Genomic DNA, 26,860 nt, shown 5'->3' with positions numbered 1-26,860 from the left:
GTGGTGAATCTGTGGATATCTTTACCGCAGAGGGCTGTGGAGGCGGAGCCGTTAGGTATGTTCAAGGCTGATATACACAGATTTTTAATCAATAAAGGAGTGTCAAGGGTTCTAGTGATAAGGCAGAAAAAGTGGAATTGAGGATTATATCAGATAAGTCATGATCTCATTGAGTGGCGGAGCAGACTCAATGGGCTGAATGGCCAACTTCTGCTTCTAAGTCTTGTGGTCTCATAACAAGAATTCCTGGTTTATCCAAACACATCTTTATTGTAAACTCAGATACACTAAGCAGCTATAACTGATTACAAGTACATTGCTTTATTATGTATACTCGTAAACCTTAAACTACATGAATCTGAAGACATCCCAAATTTGTTGGTAAATATTCCGTATACATTGAAATTAAATCATTCACATTTACTGGACAGTGCATCAGTAAATATGCAGAATACCTCAAAAGCAGGACACATTTTAAAACGTCTTAGAAACAATTGCGAACCATGGCCAAAGGATTGGCAATTTTATATTGTGCTAATTAGAACGACGGCTGGCATAGTAAAGTTTTGGGCAAACTAATCATGTTCCTCTACACAAGAGGTTAATTATTTGTTTCTTCATATTAAAAAGCTTTTCCAAAAATTGGCCAACCGACAAGGTCAAGATTTTACAGAGCCATTAATAAAGAGGCCAGTACTTCGAACCACAATGCTTAATTTTAATGATGTGAACAGATGTACAGGCACACTCAGGCTTTGCAAAGCTAAAAGTCTGATTCTAGCAACTGAAAAATGAGGTTCCTCTACATTGGAGATACCAAATGCTGGTCAGGTGATCGGTTTGCTTTAATCTCTGCTCAGTCTGCTAACATGATCCTGAGCTCCTGTTTGCTTGTCACTTTAATTCCCCCCCCCCCCCCCCCATGCTGTTCTTGGCCTGTACATTCCAATGAAACTCAACATAAACTCAAAAAATCTTTCTGTTTGGCACTTTACAACCTTCCAGTCTTAACAGGTTCATAGTTTTAGATCTTAACCACTTTCTGTTGGTCAGCAGGCAATGGAGGATGGCTGCACCAGAGCTCCTTGGACTGATGATGGGGGCTGGTATTTGGGGTGAGAACCCCTTGAGTGTTCCACACCCAAGGGTCTACCTGCCTTTTTTTTTCTGAGCCCACTCACGTTGCCAGGTTTTCTATGCTTCTCTCTCTATTGTAGCCAGTTACACCTCCTCTGGACCTAAATTTTGTTTCCAAATTTGTCTGATCACCCTATTTTGCCTTGCACCATCATGTTTTTGGTCCTCCACCCTAATACTGGCCTTTCATTTTGTTTATTCCTGCCTTCCTTTTACCTTGGCATTTGTCTGAAAGCTGTTCCTCTCTAACATCCCTCAGATCTGAAATGTTAACTGTTTTCCCCCTCAATTGCTGCCAGACCTGCTGAGCATTTCCAACATTATGTTGATTTCAGATGTCCAACATCCGTGATTGTTTGCATCATTTATTTCCCTGAATGAGCATTTATAAAATCACTCAGCAAAATAAGCTCGCTAAGGAAACTTATCTCCATAGCTCAATGCACTTTGGAGAGTGGTTAAAATCCAACTGTATTACTGGAGGATATTGGAATAATAATCTTTATTAGTGTCACAAATAGGCTTCAATTAACTCTGCAATGAAGTTACTGTGAAAATCCCTTAGTCGCTACACTACGGCACCTGTTTGGGTACACTGAGGGAGAATTCAGAATGTCCAATTCACCTCGCAAACATGTCTTTCGGGACTTGTGGGAGGAAACCAGAGCACCCGGAGGAAATCCACGCAGACACGGGGAGAACGTGCAGACTCCGCTCAGTGACCCAAGCCAGGAATCGAACCCAAGTCTCTGGCGCTGTTAAGCAACAGTGCTAACCACTGTGCTACCGTGCCGTCAAGATGATTTTTTATTAATATTCAGCTATTTTCTTTTTTTTTAAAAAGGTCTATCATGCCATCCACCATTCAGTCATTTTTCAGGTGAGGGAAATACTGAAAAATATATTTTACAGGAGATGATTGTTCAGCATTTAGGAGAGTAGAACTAATTGGAACGCTCTTTCACAGAACTGGCACAGTTATGTAGGACTGAATGGCCTCTTTTTCTTGCAGGATTAGATAATTGGGGATCATTGCAAATCCAAACAGAAACATTGAATAATTAACAAATATTCTGCAGAAAGGTCATACAGACTCAAAACATTATGTTTCTCCCTCCACACACTGCCAGACCCGAGTTTATCCAACATTTTGTTTTTATTTCAGATTTCCAACATCCACAGTATTTTACTTTTATATTGAATAATTATTCAGGTTTGAAGCTTATGTTGTTACTGTTCAATGCTAGGGTGTTCACTTAGTTGCTTACTGCGGTCATTGCTGAATGTATATATCTCACATAAGGGTGTACTTGCATTGGAAGCAGTTCAGAGAATGCTCATTAATCTGATTCCTGGGATAAGGGTCTTAAGCAGAGGTTGAGTCAGTTGGGTCTAAACTCATTGGCGTTTAGAAGAATGAAATTCGAGCGACTTTATAGGGTAGGTGCTTAGAGGATGTTTCCCCTTGTGGTGGAATCTAGTACCAGGAGGCAGTTTCAAAATAATAGGTCTCCCATTTAAAACAGAGATGAGGAAGAATTCCTTCTCTCAAAGGGTAATTATGTTTAGAATTCTCTTCCACAGAGAGCAGTGGAGGCTGAGGCATTGAATATATTTAAGGCTGAGTTAGACAGTTTTTGCTTGGGTGACCAGGGTTATGGGGCAGATTGGACAGAGTTAACACTCCAATCAGATCCGTGTACGGGTCCTTCCTGTTTATTCCCTTATTTCTTATTTATTTTATTTTGCTGTTACACTTTTGATCTATGGATGATTAATGGACATGCCACTTTAAGACAAACAGCCTGTAAGAAGCCTGTACTTTTAATTGAAACAGAAGAATCCGGAAGGCTGTGCTGGTTTAAAAAGGTGATTGCAGACTGGCTGGTATCAGTGAGGACTCGGTTTGACTGATTGGCTAATGGCCAATGAATTTGCCCAAAGGGCTGTGCTCTGCCCAGTAACAAGTGGTGATTGCATCTGATCCCACTGATATGTTTTTCAGAGTCCTACGGCTTGAGAGTTTGGTATCAGTTTTGATTCTGGCAGCCCGATGAAGAGATCTAACTAACTCTCTCCAAAAGGATCCAGCTAATGCTCTCCAGAAGGTCACTGTGAGGGCTGATCTTCTCCCTAGCAAGTCTGGGTGCTGTCCCCTTGAGACTGCAGAAGCCTGAAGTCAAACTGTAAGCTGAAAGCTAAGTTTGATGTGAAATAAAGTCTCTCTCCAGAAAAATAGATGCCTGAATGCGGACCTAGAGGCCCAGCAAGGTGTCTCTCCAGAAAGCTTGCTGCCTGTAAGTACTGCTTTTTCTAAACTACAGGGACCTTGAATGAATGAATCTACTAGAAGACCATTGCCGACTGTACACCAGATAGTGATGAAAGAGTGCTAAAGGAGCATCATCTCAAGCAAAGACTCTTATCTTTTGACCTTTATCCTTATTATTTTCTACCCCTTTCCATCCCTCTGTTTGTCTGTCTTGTGTGTGTGTGGGGGGGGGGGGGGGGGGAAGAGGGTGGGACAGTTAAATTGATAGTAGGTATTAGCTTGTCATTAGCAAGCTGCATTTACTGCATGTTTCATGATGATCCTTGTTATAAATGAACAGTAATCATGTTTACATTTGCAAACGTGGTGATTGTAATTATTGGGCAGCCAAGGGCCAAAAGCTTTGAGTATTTTTATAAGAATTATTGGTTACTTCACTTGTGTTGTGACTCCAACATATGTGGGGCTGGAATTGACTGCGTACTAGCCCAGGGTTATGTAACAACAGCAACGATATTACATAACGGCAGCATGGTGGATAGCACAATCGCTTCACAGCTCCAGGGTCCCAGGTTCGATTCCGGCTTGGGTCACTGTCTGTGCGGAGTCTGCACATCCTCCCTGTGTGTGCGTGGGTTTCCTCCGGGTGCTCCGGTTTCCGCCCACAGTCCAAAGATGTGCAGGTTAGGTGGATTGGCCATGATAAATTACCCTTAGTGACCAAAATTGCCCTTAGTGATGGGTGGATTATGGGGATAGGGTGGAGGTGTTGATCTTGGGTAGGGTGCACTTTCCAGGAGCCGGTGCAGACTCGATGGGCCGAATGGCCTTCTTTTGCACTGTAAATTCTATGAAATAACAACATAAGAACTAGGAGCAGGCGGCCATCTGGCCACTCGAGCCTGCTCCACCATTCAATGAGATCATGGCTGATCTTTTGTGGACTCAGCTCCACTTTCCCGCCCGAACACCATAACCCGTAATCCCTTTATTCTTCAAAAAACTATCTATCTTTACCTTAAAAACATTTAATGAAGGAGCCTCAACTGCTTCACTGGGCAAGGAATTCCATAGATTCACAACCCTTTGGGTGAAGTTAAGCTCACTGGCCTATAATTACCCGCTCTTTGCCTGCCTCCTTTTTTAAACAGTGGTGTCACGTTTGCTAATTTCCAATCCACCGGGACCACCCCAGAGTCTAGTGAATTTTGGTAAATTATCACTAGTGCATTTGCAATTTCCCTAGCCATCTCTTTTAGCACTCTGGGATGCATTCCATCAGGGCCAGGAGACATGTCCACCTTTAGCCCCATTAGCTTGCCCATCACTACCTCCTTAGTGATAACAATCCGCTCAAGGTCCTCACCTGTCATAGCCTCATTTCTATCAGTCACTGGCATGTTTTTTTGTGTCTTCCACTGTGACTGACCCAAAAAACCTGTTCAGTTCCTCTTTTAAAAAAAAAAAATTTTTATTAAGATTTTCACAAAATATAAACAAAACAACCATAGTAAAAACCAAAGAACAACAACAACCAACCCCCCCTCCCCCAGCAACTACAAAAACAAAAAAGCAAACAACAAAAAGGAAAGAGATAACACCCGCCACATCCAACAAACCCATGTATTTCAGCCATTTCCTCATCTCCCATTATTAAAACTCCCTTCTCATCCTCTAAAGGACCAATATTTACCTGAGCCACTCTTTTTTGTTTTATACATTTGTAGAAATTTTTACTGTCTCTTTTTATATTCTGAGCAAGTTTACTCTCATAATCTATCTTACTCTTCTTTATAGCTTTTTTAGTAGCTTTCTGTTGCCCCCTAAAGATTTCTCAGTCCTCTCGTCTCCCACTAATCTTAGCCACTTTGTATGCTTTTTCCTTCAATTTGATACTCTCCCTTATTTCCTTAGATTTCCCTCTTTCTACCGTCCTTCATTTTTGTGATATAATGGAGTAGAGCAAGCTCAAGAGGCCAAATTGCCTATTCTTGCTCCTATTTTTTAGAATTAGAACAGTACAGCACAGAACAGGCCCTTCGGCCCTCGATGTTGTGCCGAGCAATCATCACCCTACTCAAGCCCACGTATCCACCCTATACCAGTAACCCAACAACCCCCATTAACCTTATTTTTTAGGACACTAAGGGCAATTTAGCCTGGCCAATCCACCTAACCCGCACATCTTTGGACTGTGGGAGGAAACCGGAGCACCCGGAGAAAACCCACGCACACACGGGGAGGACGTGCAGACTCCGCACAGACAGTGACCCAGCTGGGAATCGAACCTGGGACCCTGGAGCTGTGAAGCATTGATGCTAACCACCATGCTACCATGCTACCCCTAATTCTTATGCTGTTTTGACTCCCACATTGGCTGTATTGGCAGGAACATTTCTAATCCAGAATAACCTTTACAAGTTATGTCCTTCTGACTCATGATAACCAGAGTCCGTAACCAGAGGACACAGATTTGTAATAATTGCCAAGAGGATAAATGGGAATTTTCTAATGCAGGGAATAATGATCAGGAATACACTGCCTGAAAGGATAGTGGAAACAGATCCAACAGTAACTTTCAAAAGCAAATTGAATATGTACAAGAGAAAGATAAGCTTGTAGGGGAACGAGCAGTGAATGGATGGCTTCGACTGCTCTTTCTATAGAAAACCTATTGTGCACTGGCCATTCAGCCCAACAAATCTGCACCGACCTTCATCGCCCCCTATCCCCGTAACCCTGTGCATTGATCATGGCCAATCCACCTAACCTGCACATGTTTGTACACTATGGGGCAATTAAGAATGGCCGATTCACCTAACCTGCACGTTTGGTTGTGGGAGGAAACCAGAGCACCCGCAGACATGGGAAGAACGTGCAAGCTCCAGAAAGACAATCACCCAAGGCCAGAATCAAACCTCGTTCTCTGGCGCTGTAAGGCAGCAATGCTAACCACTGTTTCCAAGTGAGAGCACAGAGACAGTGGGTTGAATGATCTCATCCTGGATTTGATATTTTTTTTTTTGAACCTCTCCCATTATTTGAAATTAATGCACCTACTGTTTCCTATCACCTTTAGCACATACTTTGGATTGCAAAATAAAGCAGTATCCACTGGAAGCATGATCCTCAAATCATTGCGAGGGACAAGGTGCTTTTTCAGAGGAGAAAGGGGTGAGGGAGAAGCAGATTTTACTCATCACTTAGTAGCTGGTTAAGAGGAACACCGATACTCCGTTATCTACAATTACTCATGTCCTAGGTGAGGGAGAGAAGGAAAGAACACCTGATAACCACCACCACCTGCATTTATATAGCACTCATAACATAGTAAAGCGTCCCAAAATATTTCACCACAGCATCAACAAAAACTGGCATCAAGTCGCAAAGAGATGTTAGGGCAGATGACCAAAAGCCTGCTCAAAGAAGTAGGTTTCAAGCAGAAAGAGGTAGAGAAGCAGAGAAGTTTTGGGGCAAGTTACAAAGACAAGCTGCTTACAATGGGATTCTGAAGGGCCTCATTAGAATCTTAATTTTCCTTATGCTGCCAACTAGGCATTTCCAGGTGCGAGTACGTGCCACAATTTGTTACTTAACTGGGGCATGCACCTCTTGGGGATGATGATAGAACCTTTCCTATTCTGAAATGGCTAGTGAAGTGGACAGTTTGCGACTGATTATATTTCTGCTCATTTTAACAGCTGAAAGAAATATTTTGCGTGGTCACCAAGTTCAAAGGATTTGCTGCTGATGACTTCCACCAACCTTTTGAGATGGAAGACGGTATTTTGAATCTCATGAAAGGTTTATCTTCAGGCATCTCAATTATGCAATTTATACAGTGACTAACCTTCCTTCTTCCAAGTCACAGATCACAATTTGTGCGGATCTGAACTTTCATAAACCAAATACCCAACATTCATATTGACATAAGCTGTATTAAACAAGATGATCCACATTCATAAGTTAACACTTTGTGAAACCCCATAAAGTTTCAGTTCATAGCACCTTCATGGCTTGATGTCTTTTGTTTCTATTTTTATTGATATGCGAGGATTACAATCATTGCATAAACGTGTTATGCAGTTTTATTTTAAAGTTCCCACAAATATATTATAACAATAAATTATCCATTTAAGGACACATGAATTAAGCAAATTGTTTAATGCTAAGTATGAAACTTTGTAAACCTTCATTGAAAAACATTTTGTATTACCACACTAACCTGGCCATTCCAGTGCAGTTTATATTCCCCTAAGTACCAATGACAACTTAGCTTGCAGTATGCTTTACCCAGTTATCAAGACAGAGTGAAATAGCTAAGGCCTTATAACTTTATTGTAAATTTATATAAACCAACATGCAAGTTTCAAATGTAAAATCAAATGAAATGAAGTGCAATCAAAATATTTACCTCAGACAGACATGCTGGAGGTCCGTGACTTCCATTTTACAAAACAAAGGATGAATAAAATCAAAAAAGGCAAAGATAGAGAATAAAACATTGAGAGAAATATCAGCACTAATATCAAGTTACTGAGCAAAGCCATTCTGGACTCAGACTTAACTCATCCTGGTCTACTATAGTGTTTCTATATCTTTATAACATTTCAATAAAATAATTTACCAAGTGCGCACTCACAGAGTGAACTTATTTATACAATACACCATTCACATCAGTTTTTAATCTGTGTTTTTCCTTTGTTTTCATTTAAAAGTGAATAACATAATTTCATTCATTGGCAATGGGACACAAAAGTGGTCGACTTAGGTAAAGAAGAACAATTCCGTAAGCATTATGTAACATCTGCCAATGACAGTAAGAAACTAAAAAACGCATTCCTTTGTCCTACATCAAATGGGAAGCAGCAATTCAGAAAAAAAATCCCACTAAGCTGCTGGCATCCTGGCCCCTCAAGTACAGCTCACTAATAAATTCAACAAGATGTACCTAGTAATATATACAATCCATTACTGCAACATGCAAATGTTTACTATACACAATTTAATATGCGGTAAGGCTATGGTGAATTCCAAAAAGGAATTAAAATAAAATCAACCCACTTGCTCACTTATTCTATCAAATTTTATAACGTAATCCATAGCTCGATTGTAAGTTGTAATATAATAACTTAAAGATACGAAGATAGTTACATTAGGCCCCTGGTCATACACCAAAAATAAAGAGTGCAAACCAAGTTTGCTGAACAAATAAAAATTATCCAGCACGTCAATTTAATCTGTTATGACATTCTATTTTTAACCCTGAGTACTGCAAGCTCGTTTGCAGTTTACAAAATATGTTTTCTGTCACAGAATACCCGCAGAAACAATTCTCCGTTCATTTCTAATGCTGCACCTGACAACTATTTGAAAGTAGGATTGCAGAAAGATGGTGGAACTGCTGAGCATTTCTAAATCTGTCGATTCTTCGAATTAGCATAATTGTAATTTCCTTATTTTGGTGCAGAAATGCCACTGCAGTCCTCAAAGGGTTAAAGTAGATTTTATAAATGTCCACAGCACGCACACAAACTTTATGCACTTCCACAATGTGAGTGCATTGCACTTAGCCTATTTGGAACAGTAACCCAGAACACAGGCCAATCTATGATGCTCTATGGGAACTTGAAAGTCATTGCACAGCACGTTCAATCGGCAGTTTTGTCACTACTCCTTCATTTCAATGGGCCTTAGAATGATTGTTTAGACAAACTATGGCACTGAATTAGTGAACCAGCTGTCCATTCAGTTTAAGTGCTCATGTTCTCTACTGCTAAAGCAAGACATGTAAATTGCACACTTTGCTATTTACTCAGAACCTTTACAAAAATAACTGATGTGTATTTTGTTTGGAGATTAACTAGTACATTTTCAAAAACAATAGACAGGAGTGAAGAAGGGTATCACTTAATTATTCCTGCATATATTTAGTGTAAAGAACCAGCACACATCAGTAAGACAAATAGATTTCATGGATCATATACCGCAATTAGCTTCTAATTGAATTTCTAATACACTTCAGCTTCAAGTAATTCACTTAAGTCTATCTCAACATGAAAAATCCAAAATGGCTTTTAGCTCAGGCTGATGTAGCACCTTCCAGATGATCGTTCGCTCTTAATTTGTGGTACGCTTCTGGTTTTCCAGTGTCCGGGGCAGAAATCTGCATTGGAGAATTTCAATGTGACATCATAGTTGTCAGTTTGTGTGCATACAGTTTTCATTCTCTACATCATTCTCGTTACAGTCCTCATCGCTCTCCCGCGGGATGCCTAAAGATGCAGAAGCTTCCTTCTTAGCAATATGATCGTGTGCAAAATAGCCTGTGCCACTGATTGTATCTTGTCTCTGGTAGAAGAGGACGTAAGCTGCTTTGGACTGTCGGAATGTAAAGAAACATGGGATCATTTATTAGTGTCTGCTCACATCAAACTCAGTAACCATAATTTACTGACTAAGTTTCAGCAGAATCGTTGCTGTTTTGATACTTAACTATTTTACAAAATAAAATAGAACTGACCCAAATACCACCAACATAGGTACTACAGACTCATTTATGGCCCAAATTTGAATCCAACCATGGCAAACATTTAAACACTAATTTTGCTTGACTATTTATAGCTACCTTTTTTTAAAAAAAAGGCAATCCTTAATAATCTCAAGGGTGCTCAGCCAACTCCAAAGATCAACCTTCCTTCCAGCTCATCAGCAGGTCATCCACAGACCCAAATATCTTCAATGGGCAAGGGAATTATGGGAAGAGATTAGGGAAAAAAACAACTAAGGGAGCTGAAATATAGACTGGTAGCACAACACATGACACTGAAAGAGCTGCAGATGTCTTAGAAATCAGAAAATGGTTCAACGGCAGCACCTTCACTTAACTCTAGTCATGGATCCATCTTCAGACCAGACATTAGATTCCTGATTGACACATCATTGCTGTAACAAAAGTTAATTATAACTGTGTTTAATTGTATGCAGTGCTGGGCATTAATTGGTGTTTCACTTGAATCACTATCAACAGGTAGACTGAAACTATTTCTGTTGGTTTACGAAGTGTATGCTTATAATCTGGAACTGTAAAGAAAGATAAAGGTATGCATTGACTCCAATTGTATCCTTTATCAATTAGCTTTCTGAAATTGGCCTTCTGAAAAGTTGTGCGGTATTATTGGAAGTTAACCCACAGCTATACACTGCTTGATGAATTGGATCCCATAGAATTATTTGAAGCAAATATATGCGCGTACTCTTAGTGTCAGGGGAAACATTAATCCCTCAACAATCAGCACCAGCCATCTATCCCACTGTTTGTAGCACCCTGCTGTGCGCAAATGAACATTATATTTGCTTACACTGGGTGAAATCACATCTTCAATTTTCCAGCACGATCTGTTCCATTATACCCCACTGACTGCACTTCACAAGTGCATCATAGGCACGTGGCATGGAATGCCCCAAGAGCTTGAAAGATGTCTAATAAATTGAGTTCTTTATTTGTAACAAATAGATTGAAGTATCAAATTTGCATTGTAGGATGAAAGCTTTGGCAAAAAATCATTAACTTTAACATCTGTGTTTGGATATCTTGCCTTCCTGAGGCCATTTGTACAGCCAGTTATTAATACAATCCTATCATGAGGGATAATATTATTGAAAAATATACTTGCCACTATTTGGTCTTCTATTGCTGAGGAAACACTGGTGTCATCAAAATAGTACCACTTATTGTCATCTTTGTTCTTGGCAAAGGCTGTATCTTTGGGATAAAGGTAAGTTAGCAGAATGACGATAGGAAATGTGGACTAGAAATATTCTGGAATATTTTCTGTTGTTATAAATTTAACACACTTAATGTCCAAAATGTACGGAGTCATTATTTTAAAATCACTGCATGGCTAAAACAACAAAATTAAAATCCCAGCACAGGAAAAGCGGCCCAGTTAGCTGGCTTGTTATTTTAACATTCCATGTTTGCCATTTACGGACATTTTGACACAGAAGCATAAACCGTTACCAGGTCAATATCCATCAACGGAGATGTTTAAAGCGGTACCCACACCACCACCCAATTTTTACTTCAGGAGTATTCAAACTCTATTTTTAAAAAGCAGAAGCTTAGCAGGAGAACTTCCAAAAAAGGAAGTTACTGTGGCAGAAATCTGACTTTGAAATTTTAATCAACAATACTGTATTGTGGCCCACTATGAATAATCTACATTATAAAGTGGCTTGATATTTTGGAGCGATCAATGGCCTAGATCGCAGATAGAAGTGATCCTTGAGGTGTGGGTGCTTTGCTGCGGAAGCAAATATTCAGTCAGGTCTGTTGAGGCCAAACTATGTTCAAGACCCAGGAGGAAAAGAGTTTTCTCAGGTACCAACCTAAACAGAGGTAATCTTTGGTGTTACTGCTGTTTGTACAAGACCTTGACAGTAAATGTGGTGTTGCAGTGAACAATATCAAAACTGCTTCTACAGCCAAAAGGAAAGTAAATCGCAGCCATCACAGCAAGCTGAAATGTTAACACTAGTCGATTACCATTCAGTATACTAGTTTCAGCAGAGACCCAACATTTTTTTCAACAGACTCAAAATTAATGCCAGTCAGCGACAACTTGCATTCATTAAGTGCTTTCAATGTATTAAAGCATCCCAAGACACTTCACGAGTAAAATTTGACACCAAACCAGATGACCAAGTGTTTGATCAGAAACATAGGGGGTGATTCTCCGCTCCGCGGGCCAGGTGTGCGCGCCGTCGTGAATGCCGTCGCGTTTCATGACGGCGCAAACAGGGCCCGGGCACAACCTAATCTGGACACCCAGAGGGGGCCAGCACGACACTAGAGCGGTTCACGCCACTCCAGCGCCCTTACGCCCCACAAATGGGCGCCGTGCCAACCCGCACATGCGCAGTTGGAACAGCTCAATCCTGCGCATGCGCAGTTGGGCCACGCCATCCTGCGTATGCGCGGGGAACTTCTTACGCGCACCGACCCCGACTCAATACGGCGTGGGTGTTCAGGGGCCGGCCGCAGCAGAATGTAGGCCGGGGGGGGGGGGGGGGGGGGGGGGGGGGGGGGGAAGAGGCCGGCCCGCCGATCAATGGGCCCCGATTGCGGGATAGACTCCTTTGGAGGAGCCAGGGTCCCCCGAGCGTTCCTGCAGAGTTCCCGCCGGCAGCGACCAGGGGTAGATGGCGCCGGCGGGACCCTGTCGTGTCGGTGCGGCCGCTGGGCCCATCCGGGCTGGAGAATCGCCGCTCGCCGTTTGCGCCGATTCTCTGAGCGGCCCGGCGCGATTCGCGCAGCGCTGGTTTCGGGGGTGTGGGAGAATCACGTGCGGTGGTCAGGGCGGCGTAGCGCGATTCCCACGGCGATTCACCCACCTGGCGGGTGGGGAGAATACCGCCCATAGATTTTTACAAAGTGTATTAAAAGAGGAAAGAAAGAGGTAGGGAGGCTTAAGGAATTTCTAAATTTAAGTTCTTGGCAGCTAAAAGCATGGATACCAATAATGGTGCGATTAAAATCAGAGCTCAAGAGGCCCGAATAGGGGCGTGCAAATACCTGAGAGGAATGTGGGTTGAAGGAAATTACAGTTAGGGCAGGGCAAACCCATGGAGGGATTTCAAACAAAGAGAGAATTTTAAAATTGAAGTGTTGCTGAACCAGGAGACAATGTAAGACGGTGAGCACAGGGGCGATGGGATGAATTGGACGTCATGCAAGAGCAGCGGAGTTTTAAACGACCTCAAGTTTACAGAAGACAGAATTTAGATGGGGAGGGCAACCCAGAGCATATTGGAATAGTCAAGCTCAGAGATAACAAAGTCATGGATGATGGTTTCAGCAGCAGAGCAGCTGGTACAGCAGTGGAATTGGAGGATGTTTCTGAGATGGAAATAGATAATCTTAGTGATGGTGTGGATTTGTGTTCAGAAACTCATACCAGGGTCAAAAGTGGCACCTGGGATGTGAATGGTCTGATTCAGCCTCACAGAGTTCCAGGCAGAGTGATGAAGTCAGTATCTAGGTAAGCGTTTTAAGCTGATGTGCCTAGGCACACAAGCGGTAAGTGTGCTGCGGCCGTGGCTGTGGGGCAAACTCCAAGTCCTGGCTGAAGAAATTACAGGCTATTTAAAGGGCTGGTCTGACATGCTTGCTGTTGTATGCAATTCTCTGTATAAAAGAAAAGCGGTAAAATGTCTGTAAGTCCTACTTGTTCCTTGTTTTCTGTTGTGAAACAACTTGTCTGAGGCAACTCTGGAGTAGTTAATATTGTTAATACAGGCCGTTCCTCTTGCTGCGACGTTGGCAATAGGAAAAGTGAAGAAAAACAACCAAACATTGGGCCAGCCTGTTTTTTTCCCACCAGGTTTTAAACCTAAGCATCCAAGCAACATTCTCCTTGGTTTGTGCATATGAATTTGCATATTTTCTTTGCAATATATGAAAACTACTTTCCTTTTTAATTGGCCACTGTAAAGTTCATTTGTTGACTGTTTTCACTATTCGGTTTTTACACCAGTTCTAATTAAGTTCTAGTCATTGTGTCCCAGATGTACATCTACAGCAAACTGCAAATTCTGATTCCTTTGAGAGATTAGGGCTGATTTAGCACAGCTAGCTTGTAATGCAGAACATATGTGTCCAGAGGTGCCAACGTTCCATCTCCAAGCAGGCGGACACTGGGTGGCCCTACCCCTTGTATGTGATTGGCCACTGTCAGTTTGCTATTAAATTGTGGGGTGTTTATGAACAATCGGTTCAGCTGAAAAAAAGTGGGTGCGTCGTGGAATTGTTGGTATCATTGAAGTGTGCCGCGTTACTGAGAGGTTGTACCACTGGTCTGGGCTACGGTATTTGTGGCGGGTCCAAAGCCATTGGCATTGGTCTTTTTCATATTTAAGTGGAAGAAATTTCTGCTTATCCATTCCCCATATCAAAAAAGCAAATTAACAATTTAGAGACAGTCAGTCATTTCAGTGGAGACCTAGAATTCATGTCAGTCAGTTACTTCCAGATATCCAAGTCTAAGGCCATCAGGTTAATTGCACAACAGTTGGATGGGACGTATTTACAGGTCACCCACCCCTTCCCACTCCCTCTGCTCCCTCAATCATTCAACTGAGGTAAGAACAAATACAATTCACCAACGACAGGTAATTGAAACCAGGCAATATAGAGGGAGCTATAAATAGTTGATTCGTAAATTTTAGTCCAAATAAAAATGTAAAACAAATTAATGTCACCTTATGGGTTCAACATTCTGGCATAAATATATATAAATATAAATAAAGAATTCTGAATCGGAATACTTACAATGTCCTCCACCCATTCCACCGTAGTGATTTGACACAGCAATCAAATTATATTCACAACGACCAGCATTTGGATTGATAAGAAATTCAGACATATCTAAATCACTATTGAAAATGAAGAAGCATTACATTAACATTTACTTGTTCACAACTCTAAAATGCTCTACTTGCAGACATTAGCACTAGTTTTTAGACAGAACAGCTTTTCGCCATATATATAAAAAACCAGCTCATCTTATTATCCATCCGTTTTCAACCAGTCCGTGTAAACGTACATAACTGAATGTCCCAAAATAAATGCAATGTTACTCATGTAAATATCATATGTGCAGAATAAATAAAAACAACTGTGGTTTCTTAAGATGCAAAGTGAATTCTGGAGCGGGAGAACTGATGGAACCCCACTTCTGTAATGTTCTATTGAGGTGTTTCAATTTTTTATTTTATGTTTCTATATTGGTCTTGGCCCCCAATACCTTCTTTTGTTAGTGAGCTCTTTCCAGTTTCTCTCTCTCATTGCCCTTGACTAACGTGGGCCCTGAATTTGCCTAACACAACTTCTGCTTCCTTGTCTATCTCCTGCCCAAGGTGGCAGTTTAGGCCCATTGCTTGACTTCCATCGGAGTTCCCCAGAATGGTGTTCCCTCAGAAACTGAACAAGGTGATGATCAACGGCACTTACTAAGGCCCATTATTCGGAGGACAGCGTTTGCGCTTTAAGCTTAGGCAACACAGGGTCAGAATCCTTACAAATGGTTTCATAGCAGTTATGACCTATGATATTACATAGAAATAACAGCTGAAGAAACAGGTCATTTGGCCCAACTGGTCTATGCTGGTATTTATGCTCCACAACAGCTTCCCCTTAAATGCTATTGACTTCATTCCTTGTGGCAGAGTTCCTCTGGAAAATAGGTTTTTCTTGAATTCGTTATTTGATTTATTAGTGACTATTTTATATTCGTGACCCTTAGTTCTGGTCTGCCACATAAGTTGAACCATCTTCACTACGTCTGCCCTAACAAAGCCCTTCATAATTTTTAAGAGCTCTATTTAAGTAACGCCTCAGCCTTCTCTTTTCTAGAGAAAAGAGTCCTTGCCTGTTCCGTGATTCTTGACACCAGGAACAGGGGTTTCAACTCAAAAGTTCCCAGACTGGATGAGTCTGCAAAACAAATCAGGGGAATTGTCGGATTTCTGTCCATTTCAATTCTTGATTAATCTGTGGGCTTTTTGACATGGTGCATCACTTGCTGTACACTAATATTATTTCCTGAAATTACTACAGTTTTCCTTTTGAGTCATGACACTGCCCTTCAGAAATGAGGAGTGGATTCTTGCGAGCGTAAAAGTTAAGAGGGATCACCCTACGTAGCTACTTGGAAACCACTAGATTAAACATTTTCACTGCAGCCCAACACATCCTTTCATTACACTATGTTGCTTCCCCATTACATCAGAGCCACCTCCTTTAAGTGAGTAGATAGTTAACTTCTACAGAACCTTTGTAGTGTGTACCATTGCATGTTTAGGTAACAAGATGTCAGTGTTTTGTACCAATATTGGAAATTGGGCAGATCTTGAATTGGCAGCCTGTTACACATAGCACAAGGTCTAATCTTTCTTTGAATTTCATAGAACTAGAATCCAAACTCTTTTCTGAGACTCTGTTAGTTTCACTGTCAATCCAACTTAGTTTGAACTTTAAAATCCGAATAATGTGTTCCAAGTTAATGAAAAATAAAAATGTGGAGGACTTCCAGTGTGTGATGTGCTGAGTGGACGCATGAAAGGTGTCGCTCCTCCTGGAAATTAAAATTCAACCTTAGGTACTTTCAGCCAAAAATTGCCCCCTAAAACTGGGATAAAGATCCCTCACCCTCCTCCAATACCATCGAGACAAGACATGCCAAGCGGCAGCAACTCCAGGGGCCAAAAAGACATCAAAGGCAGTAAAAGCTTTGAGAGGACGACTTAGGAGATGGCAAGAAACAAGTTCCTAGCCGCACCTAATCGGGAAGGACCGACACATCACCCGCTGGGCTCTCCCCAATGAACTAATGGAGGGTGTTCTTGACATAGGAACTACAGGAGCTCAAAGATGCCATTAAAACAGAGATGACGGCAACGGTAAAAGTGGTGTTAGCACTGGTCATCCTGCATGCGGCACTGGAAAAGATAGAAAGGGGGGTTGGAGAAGGTCTCGATCGGATCACCGTACTGAAGACAGAAATGGCAAGGTTGGTGGCGATGCAAGGGACACTAAAAGGGAAGGTCAAGGATCAAGAAAATCGGTTGCACTGCCAGAACCTCCGCATTGTGGGCCTACTGGAGGGAACCGAAAGCAAGAGCCCTACGGAATAGGTGGCCCAAATGCTCGGTAAACTGGTGGGAAGGGAAAGCTTCCCCAAGCCGGCAGAAGTAGACAGAGCTCACAGGTCACACCGCCAAATCCACGAGCCATCATTGCGAAGCTGCACCGGTGCCAAGACAGGAAAGGATCATAAACTGGGCAAGACACAGAGTCCTGCAACTGAGAGGGTCACTCTATCCGATCCGGATGTATTAGGACATCGGGGCTGACCTGGCCAAGGGCCAGGCAGAATTTAACAAAGCCAAGGCAGCCCGGTTCGGAATGCTGTACCCAGCCAAGCTCTGGGTTAAGTTCCAGGGCAGAAATATTATTTTCCCGCACCAGCGGACACAGATGAATTTGTCCACAAACATGGCCACAAGACAACAATGCAATTAGCATTGAACCAGATACCGCAGCCTATCAAGACACTGAGAGACTGTTTGCGCAGTACTGAACCTCGTTTTAGATTCTGGAGTTAAGTCTCAGATAGGAGGGTGCGAGGGCAGTAGGGCACAGGAAGTGGTGAGGAGAAGGGGGAACGGGCACGCATCTGTTTGGGGGTGGCATAGGTCGATCCTGGGGGTGGGCCCACACTAGTGGGTAAGATAGCACTAGGAAGGACGAGCGATGGGGTGGGGGGGGGGCACATCTCCCGTCAGAGAGTGCCTGCCAATGATCATGAGAACACTGCAGATGGGGGGATACACGGGGGGGGGGGGAGAGAAACGGGAAGACACTCGCGGGGATGGGGGGGGGGGGGGGGGGGGGGGGGGAGAGAAACAGATCCAGGGGTATAGCAGAGGGACGGGGGGGGACAATAGATCGCACATGGCAGCAAGGAACACAAAGGCACCGCAAACAGCCACTTTGGAGAGCCCCTAAACAAAGGGAAACCCCGGAGTGCAGGAGCGCATCCACAAGGCAATTATGGTTGATGCCACAGGAGGGACGGGGCGAGAATCTTCGTCCATCTGAAAAGTATGAAAGCAGACATAGTCTTCCTCCAAGAGACCCATCGGAGGGAGGACAGATTGCGGGTAAGAAAGAGCTGGGTGGGACAGATGTACTATTCGTTCTACGGGACGAGGGCTAGGCAGGTGGCCATACTGCTCAATAAGAGGACAGCATTAACAGCGATGAGGTCACTTATGGACCAAAGGGGATGGAACGGCATGGTTAGTGGTGTCCTGGAAGGGGCACCAGCGGTCCTTGTAAACGTGTACACTCCCAACTGGGACAACCTGATTTCACGAAAAATACCTTGGCGGAAATCGCTGATATAGATATGCACCGACTCTTCATGGGAGTGGTCGGAAGTGGGCTTCCACAGAACGTGGAAGCCATTCACCAACTTGGTCCGAGATCTGTTCGTAGCCAGCAACCAGTAGAGCAAGGGGGAGGCAGAGACTCGGATGAGCCACGGAACATGAAGGAAAGGAGCGGGAGAAGAGAAGAGGTTGAGGGGTGGGGCGGCGAAGGCTCTCAAAAAAAGAACACGAGGGACAAGAGACAAAGCCGCAGGTGACAGGCCCGAGGGTACATGGACAAGCAGAGTGAACAAAAAGAACTCACCGGTTAATACACTGGGGAAACAGCTGAGGCAGATTGGCCAAAGGGGGTACCATGGCACAAAGGGAAGGGAGACAAGTATATGTAAATATAGATAATGATCTTTGTTTGTTTCTCTTTTCTTTCTTTGGTTTTTCTCTTTTTTAATTTTAATTTTTCCTTGGATGTTTTTCCTTTGTATTCTGCACGGTTATGCAATTTCTAATTTAACTTAGGAAATGACATGTGAAACATAAAATGTGAGAATCAATAAAAACATTTCAAAAAAATAAATAAAATGTGGTGCAGTGTTTAATTGGCTGCTGTTTTGTGCTACCTGTATAAACTAATTTTACCCCAAAATGTCAGCAGTGGACAGGTCAGCAATATTATTCCAGTTCCTCCCTGTCCAACGCACATACCTATCTAGCCCAGTTTCAAAAACGGCTAAGGACAAACTCCACTTATATTGTTGATATTTTAAACTACTGTGACTGCACTATATTATACTAGCTTGTAAGACTTAAACCTGCAGCTTAACGATGTTAAACCTGGGTGAATTTAAGATTGTGCGAATTTGATGTAATAGAGACTATTAGTAACTATCCACAGCAACAATTCTGATTTAAAGCTTGTGTCTGAATGTGTACCTATCTAATCATGAGAGCCATGACCAGATTCAACTCACTCGGAGACATACCTAATTGGAAAATCAACCAGTGTATCCAACTTGTCTCTCCAGTAACGACTATAGGAAAATCGCTTCAAGTGCACCACTAATACAGGAGGTAATGACCACAGGTCCAGTTTTTTGGTGGCTTGCTGATGCTGTTTGCAGTTTGGACAGTACCTGAAGGAAAACAATTGAAAAAACTATTTCCCATTTTTTCTCCTTCATCAAATAGCAATCCTTCCAAATAATGAGAAAAACTTTTTCTCTAAGTCTGATCGTCAAGTGTACGATTAAAAGAGGTTCTAAGTTTCTCAGTCTCTGACACCAAAATATTCTGAATATTGTACACTGAGCTTGCTTCAACAGCTGAGACTGGTGCATTTTAGACACAAAATACCTGTTGAACCCATTTCACCATGATCAAACCAACTATGATATTTTGTTGAAGAAAACAAGAATATAGTTGGAAATATCAGGTGCCAAGCCCACACATGTAAGCAGTGCAATGAGGTGTGAAATACAGCTACATACACATGCGCACGCACACATCAAGTAACATTGGGCACCACAAATCTTCACAACCGAACAAATAATGACGCAAAACATCAGGGGCAGTAATAGAAGGTTGATGATTTGTGATCTTTAATCTATAAAGCTTCATTCTGACTTCCTTCTGCGGCAGTTCCAATTAACATAGCTTTTCACAGCTCCCAACACTTAGCTTTCTTCAAGATGCATTCCTTTATAACATTCTCTCACCTGAACCTGGACATTCCTGGCCTTATATGTAAGCTTCCTATTGATTCTTTTTAAAAGACGTTATTCTGGCTGATTGGCAATGGTCAAATAAATAATTTGGCTGAATAAATCCAGGACTACATGGATTCTGGCAAGGTTTTAGACAAGGTCTCACCTGACATATTGGTCATAAAAGCAAAACCACATGAGATCCAAGGGAAAGTGGCAAGTTGGATTCAAATTTGGCTCAGGAGCAACAAATAAATGGTAATGATCATTGAGTAGTTTTGTGACCAGACGGTTGTTTTCAGTGGGGTTCCATAAGGCTCAGTACCAGATCCTTACTTTTTGAGGCATATATCAATGATTTAGATTTATATTAAACAACACCAGGTTAAAGTCCAGCAGGTTTGTTTCAAATCATTAGCTTTTGGAGCACAGCTCCTTCCTCAGGTGAAGCAGTGATCTGAAAGCTAGTGACTTGAAACAAACCTGTTGGGACTTTAACCTGGTTTTGTAAGACTTCTTATTGTGCTCACCTCAGTCGAACACCGGCATCTCCACATCTTAGATTTATATGTAAGAGCATAATGAAGAAGTTTGCAAATGATGCAAAAATTGGCACTTGATTGATACTGAAGAGAAAAAAAACTGTGCTTTGATGGGAGAAATCAATGGGCTGATCGGAAAAGTTGCAAATGATATTCAATCTGTGGCATGAAGCCATTCATTTGAGAGGGCAAAGGAAAACATAATAAATGGTAGGATACTAAGCATAGTGGAGGAAGGGAATGTGGAGGGCAAGTTCACAGCCCATCTGCCCTGAAGGTAGATGGACAAGGAGATATAGTGGTTAAGGTGGGGTACAACATACTTTTCTTCATTAACTAAGGAACTAGAATAAGAGCAAGTAAGCAATGCTACAAATGTAAAACACTAGTTAGGCATCAGCTAGAGTACTGCCAAGCTGGTTACTACAGGAAGGATGTAATCGCATTAGAGAGGATACACAGCAGATTTACCAGATGGCTCCTGGACTGGAAATAGGAAGGACCTATTTTCTTTGGCAGAGAGATCAATATTGAGGGACCATAGATTTAAATTAATTGGAAAAAGATTAAGGGCGGTTGAGAGAATTTTTCACCCAGGGCACAGTGGGGATCTGAAACTCACTGCCTGAAAATGGGATTAGGCCATGCAGCTCTTTTTCAGCTGAGACAGGCAGGACAGGCCAAATGATTGCTTTGTGCTCTGTAGAGCAGTGGTTCCCAACCTTTTTAGTAATACACTATGCTTCAGTGAGACAAACAATTCTACAACATAACCACTTTTTTTGACCCACTATCTCCATGAATACATAGAATCATAGAAACCCTGCACATTCTCCCCGTGCCTGTGTGGGTCTCACCCCCACAACCCAAAGGATGTACAGGGTAGGTGAATTGACCACGCTAAATTGCCCCTTAATTGGAAAAATAAAAACGGTTATTCTTGTTGCTTCACAGCGCCAGGAATCCAGGTTCGATTCCCGGCTTGAGTCACTGTCTGTGCAGAGCCTGCATGTTCTCCCCGTGTCTGTGTGGGTTTCCTCCGGGTGCTCAGGTTTCCTCTCACAAGTCCCGAAAGACGTGCTGTTAGGTAATTTGGACATTCTGAATTCTCTCTCAGTGTACCCGAACAGGCGCCGGAGTGTGGCGAATAGGGAATTTTCACAGTAGCTTCATTGCAGTGTTAATGTAAGCCTACTTGTGACAATAATAAAGATGATTATTATTAAGTTTATTTTTTAAAAATAGAATCATAGAAACCCTACAATGCAGGAGGCCATTCGGCCCATCGAGTCTGCACTGATCCTCTGAAAGAGCAACCTACCTAGGTAGGCCCACTCCCCCACAACCCCATCTAACCGTTGGACCGTAAAGGGCAATTTAGCATGGCCAATCCACCTAACTTGCACATCTTTGGACTGTGGGAGGAAACCGGAGCACCCGGAGGAAACCCACGCAGTATTGGGGGAACGAACAAACTGCACACAGACAATCACCTGAGGTCAGAATTGAACTCGAGTCCCTGCCGCTGTGAGGCATCCATTGTGCCAACGTCCTGCCCTATACAGCTGACCTATTCATGGTTTTTAGCACTTCATGGAATTTGTTTCAGCATTTGCGGCTGATTTGATTACGTTTATGCCTTTTCGCACTGTGGGTTAAGCCTTTTTTTATTGGGAACTGGGAGAAAAAAACTTTAGAGCCAAAATAGTTAACCAGTTTGAAAGCTTTGGAAATTTGCAATTGTATATAACCTTCATGGCGCACACTGCAACAAATTCACTGAAACGGAATCACTGTACTTTTACTGAACCCTGCCAGTTAATGAGGAAGATCCATAGAACAACATTCAATTGATAACATTTGCTCATGCTAAGTGAACAATAGTAACACTTTTCTGTGGAATGTATGTAAAAAGACACTGAAACGTCTAGCTTAGTTAAAAGGTGGTCAGATGAGAAGGGGCCTCTTGCTCTGCTATTCGCAAAGACTTTCCATTTCAATCTTTCATCTTTTTGAGAACTTGGGCTCTGCTGAGAACTTTCTGAAGGGGAACAACTTTCCCATTTATTGGAAAAAGACCTTTATCAAGACCTTGATCTTGAAGGGCTTCTTTGAATTGGGGATCTGGACTTGGGCTTCATAAGAATGAGGGACTGACTGCTCAGAATATGAAGGAGGATAGGATCGGGATCAATGATTGCGGCTTCTGCTTCAGGATCTGGTGTAACAAAGCCCCCTTTGTCTGGATCTCTGATGAGTGTTCTGTCAGTAACATGTTTCCCCTAGGCTGTAAGCTACAATTATTGATATGAGCAGGGAGTTTGCATCCCGCCTGTCAACTCGGCTGGGCACAAGGTAATCACATAACCCAATCTCCACACCCCCCAAACAAACTTAATCAAACACTGGTTTTAATTGAAAAACTGGAACAAAAGTAAAAACAAGAATATGCTGGAAATGACAGCAAGGGTAGAGAGAAACAGAATTAACATTACAGTTCAATGGCCTTTCATTGTGTTCTAATGGAAGTGCCATTAACATGAAACATTAACTCTGTTTCTCCTTCTCCACAGATGCTGTCTGGCCTGCTACATATTTTTTCTGGTTTTATTTCAGATGCCCAGCATCTGCAGTATTTTGCTTTTTGCGCGAAAATAAATTGCATTTAATTTTCCTTTCACTGTTAAAATGCCAGAGTGCCCCATGTTATTCATCGTTTTCACAGTGAGAAAGCTGAACGCCATGGCGGCACTCCCATCCCCACGCAATAAACTCTCCAGCAGCCCAGTGGTGGTAGCCTCCCTCCAGACCTGGAACCAATTACGGCAGCAATTCGACCTGACCGAAATGTCCGACAAAGCCCCCATCTGCAACAACCATAGGTTCGTGCTAGCGCTCACTGTCACCACCTTTAAAAGGTGGAGACAGGGCAGCGGGACACTGACAGTCGGGGACCTATACACTGACAGCAGGGTCACAACACTGGACGAACTTACGGAGAGATTTCAGCTAGCTAAGAGCTAACTGCAGCTTAAAAACGTCCTACGGAAGGAGACAAGGACGTACCCACGACCACTACAACAGACCTTACTAGAGGAGTTACTGGACGCAAACATTCTTGGTAAAGGAAACTATAGCGACATGTACGAACGACTGACAGGGCCGACACTGTACTAGACGCGGAGGAAGAAATAGGAGGAAGACCTGGGGCTCGAAATAGGAAGGGACTCTGGAGCGAAGCACTACATAGGGTCAACTCTACCTCCATGTGCGCAAGACTCAACCTAACGCAACTAAAGGTGGTACATAGAGCCCACTTAACAAGAACTCGAATGAGTAGAATGTTCCGGGAGGTGGAGGACAGATGTGAACGGTGCCAAGGAGGCCTAGCCAACCATGTCCATATGTTCTGGTCTTGCCCCAGACTTGCTAGGTACTGGACAGCCTTCTTCGAGGCAATGTCCAAAGTGGTGCCTTTGCCTTGTCCTCCCCTGAGCATAACCCCCAAAGACTCCTGCCATTGCTGTTCCATTGTCTTCCCTGCTTGGCTCCTTTTCCAATCAACTCTATGATGTTCATTGTTCATGGAATTTAGCAGGGAAGACAGTGGATCAGCAATGGCAGGAGTCTTTGGGGGTTATTCGGGAGGCACAACAGAAATTCATCTCAAGGAGGAGGAAACATGCTAAGGGGAGGACAAGGCATCCATGGCTGACGTGGGAAGTCAAGGATACCATAAAAGCGAAAGAAAAACCATACAAAGTGGCGAGGATTAGTGGGAAGCCTTTAAAAGCGAGCAGAGGACAACTTAAAAAGCAAGAAGGGGGGAGAATTTAACAATATCCTTAATCAATTACATTGATTTACAGTTTTAATTCTATCCAAAATAACTTAAAATTACTTACCAGGGGTCCTCTGCACCTAGCTTCTCTTTAGTTGTAAAAAGTTCAATACAGTCTTTTAACTTTACAAACATTTTTTTCTGAGGCCTATATTCCATGCTTTCATGCTTCTCAAAATCCTACATTAAAAAAACAAGCATCTGTTAATTCAGTTTGCAAAATTATAACAGAAAATGATTTTGATTATCCACTACAGTATTCTCACTATAGACATAGAAAATAGAAGCAGGAGGAGGCCATTCAGCCCTTGGAGCCTGCTCCGCATATCTGCTTATGTTTCCTAAATGATTGCTGCAATTTAGGAATTATCAGTGAATGTATTTCTGAAAAGTACCAGTGATCTCCTATATCATGCCTCACATTAAAGTGTTATTTTTAAATGAAAAGGATGGACAGTTACATCACAACATGTACCATATATGTTATTTCATGGGATATGAGCATCACTGGCATTTGCTGCTCAACACTAATGACCCTTGTGGATTGCTAGGCCATTTGAGGGCAGTTAAGAGTTAATCATGTTGCTGTGGGTCGAGAGTTATATGTTGACCAGGGTAAGGATGGTAGATTTCCTTCCCGAAAGAGCATTCACGAACCAGGTGAGTTTTTACTACACCATCACTGGGAATGTTTTCACTGAAATGAACCCATGTCCTCAGTGCACTCTGGATTACTAGTCCGGTGACACAACCCCATGCCACCACTCCACACCATTCTCCTGCTACAATGCAAGCATTTTGCTCTAGCAACTTCTATTAATGTAGGGCCTTAAACATCATAAAATGTTCCAAGGCTCTTCACGAATGTTATAAAGCAAAATTTGAAACTAAGCAACATAAGATCAAATTTGGACAGATGCTAAAGGCTTTGTCAGAGACAGGATTTATGGAGAGAGGCAGAAAGGGTTAGGGAAAGAATCTGAAAGAAGCTTTAGGGCCTTAGGCGACGAAGGCATGTTCACCCATGGTGGTGTGTTTAAAATCAGGGATGCCCCTAGAGGAGCGTAGATACTTCACTGAGTTGTGTGGCTGGAGGAGATTCCAGAGGTAGGGAGCTTCAAGGCCATGGAAAGATTCAAAAACAAAGATAAGAAATCTAAAATCAAGGCATTACTTTGACCAGGACCCAATGTAAGTCAATGAATTGTTAAGCAAACACATTGATTGCAGATGGAATGATGCTCAATTATTTCAGGATCCAGGTCAATGACGGATTTATTTTGAAAAAATATTATTTTACATCAGTAACTTTGTGAGACAGCTGATAAGGAGGATAGCTTTCTAAGTAACAATTAACCTCATAAAAAGGATCTGAATAGGTCACAAAAAAGCTGTTCTTGACGTGTAGCTTGCGTGCAACCTTCACTAAAGTCATTATCTTGAAGATTGGTCCTGACAGAAAAAGTACAATGTGGTTTGCATATACAAGAAAAGTTAACTACGGCTGGCACGTTGATGCAGTGGTAAGAACTGCTGCCTATGGCGCTGAAGTCCCGGGTTCCATCCCGGAACAGGGTCACTGCCCGTGTGGTGTTTAGACATTTTCCCCTGTCTGTATGGGTCTCACCCCACAACCCAATGATGTGCAGGTTGGGTGAATTGGCCAAACTAAATTGTCCCTTAATTGAAAAAATAATAATTGGGTCCTCTAAATTTATTTTTTTTAAAGTTAAACATTTGAAAAAACATGGATGTGAGAGTCATTCTAGGTATCTCTACTTTTAGTCATGCTAATTGTTTTTTATCAAGTTAAAACAACTTAGACCATTTATCAACTTAGCCAATTATAACCATCTTTCTTCTTATATGCTTGGAACATATTTTACCTCTGCTGCATTGTCATCAAAGCATCGCTTCTTTATTTCAGGATCCCAGTCTAATGCCAGATATGTCCGCTCTGCAGATGAGAACAGAAATGCTCTGAAAATCAACTCTTAAGACACAACTCACTTGTAATATAAATGGAAGGTATTTCTTAAGTCAAATCAGCTGAGGTGGTCTCACTTGGTCAAGGCAGTGTGTGACTCAGAAACTGAAATTCTTAGGTTTGAATCCTGGCCTGTGCTGGTAGCTTATCTCAGCTTGTCTGCATGCAGGTGCAATTCTTTGATCAATGCACTTAAAGGGCGGCATTCTCCCCTACCCGGCGTGACGGAGGGTGCCGGAGTAGGGGAGTGGCGCCAACCACTCAGGGGTCGCGCCTCCCCACCTTTGGGGGCCAGCCCCGCGCCGGAGCGGTTTGCACCAGAAGACTGGCGCAAACATCCGGCGCCCCCGCCAGCAGGGCTGGCCGAAAGGCTTTCGCCGGTCGGCACATGCGCTGGCAGTGACGTCAGCAGCAGCTGGCCGCTGA

The 26,860-nt window shown here is 42.6% G+C and overlaps 1 protein-coding gene across 7 annotated transcripts in view; it reads right to left on the bottom strand.

The window, feature by feature from the left end:
• Positions 1 to 7,430: 7,430 nt before the first annotated feature.
• LOC119954635 (ubiquitin carboxyl-terminal hydrolase 15-like) overlaps positions 7,431 to 26,860 on the bottom strand; it is a 121,069-nt gene continuing 101,639 nt past the window's right edge. For all 7 annotated transcript variants that reach the window (XM_038779975.1, XM_038779976.1, XM_038779979.1 and 4 more), the window contains 6 exons: positions 26,334 to 26,404; positions 24,512 to 24,627; positions 19,345 to 19,494; positions 14,742 to 14,845; positions 11,086 to 11,174; positions 7,431 to 9,790 (listed from right to left, as the gene is read on the bottom strand). In XM_038779975.1, coding sequence (XP_038635903.1) covers positions 9,611 to 9,790; positions 11,086 to 11,174; positions 14,742 to 14,845; positions 19,345 to 19,494; positions 24,512 to 24,627; positions 26,334 to 26,404 — 710 coding nt within the window. In that variant the 3' untranslated portion in view covers positions 7,431 to 9,610. The remainder of the gene's footprint in view (positions 9,791 to 11,085; positions 11,175 to 14,741; positions 14,846 to 19,344; positions 19,495 to 24,511; positions 24,628 to 26,333; positions 26,405 to 26,860) is intronic.

The sequence above is a fragment of the Scyliorhinus canicula genome, chromosome 20 (genome assembly GCF_902713615.1).
Source record: "Scyliorhinus canicula chromosome 20, sScyCan1.1, whole genome shotgun sequence".
NCBI classification, from domain to species: Eukaryota; Metazoa; Chordata; class Chondrichthyes; order Carcharhiniformes; family Scyliorhinidae; genus Scyliorhinus; species Scyliorhinus canicula.
The sequence above is the reverse complement of the archived record's forward strand: the minus strand, read 5'-3'. Positions and strand labels throughout refer to the sequence as shown.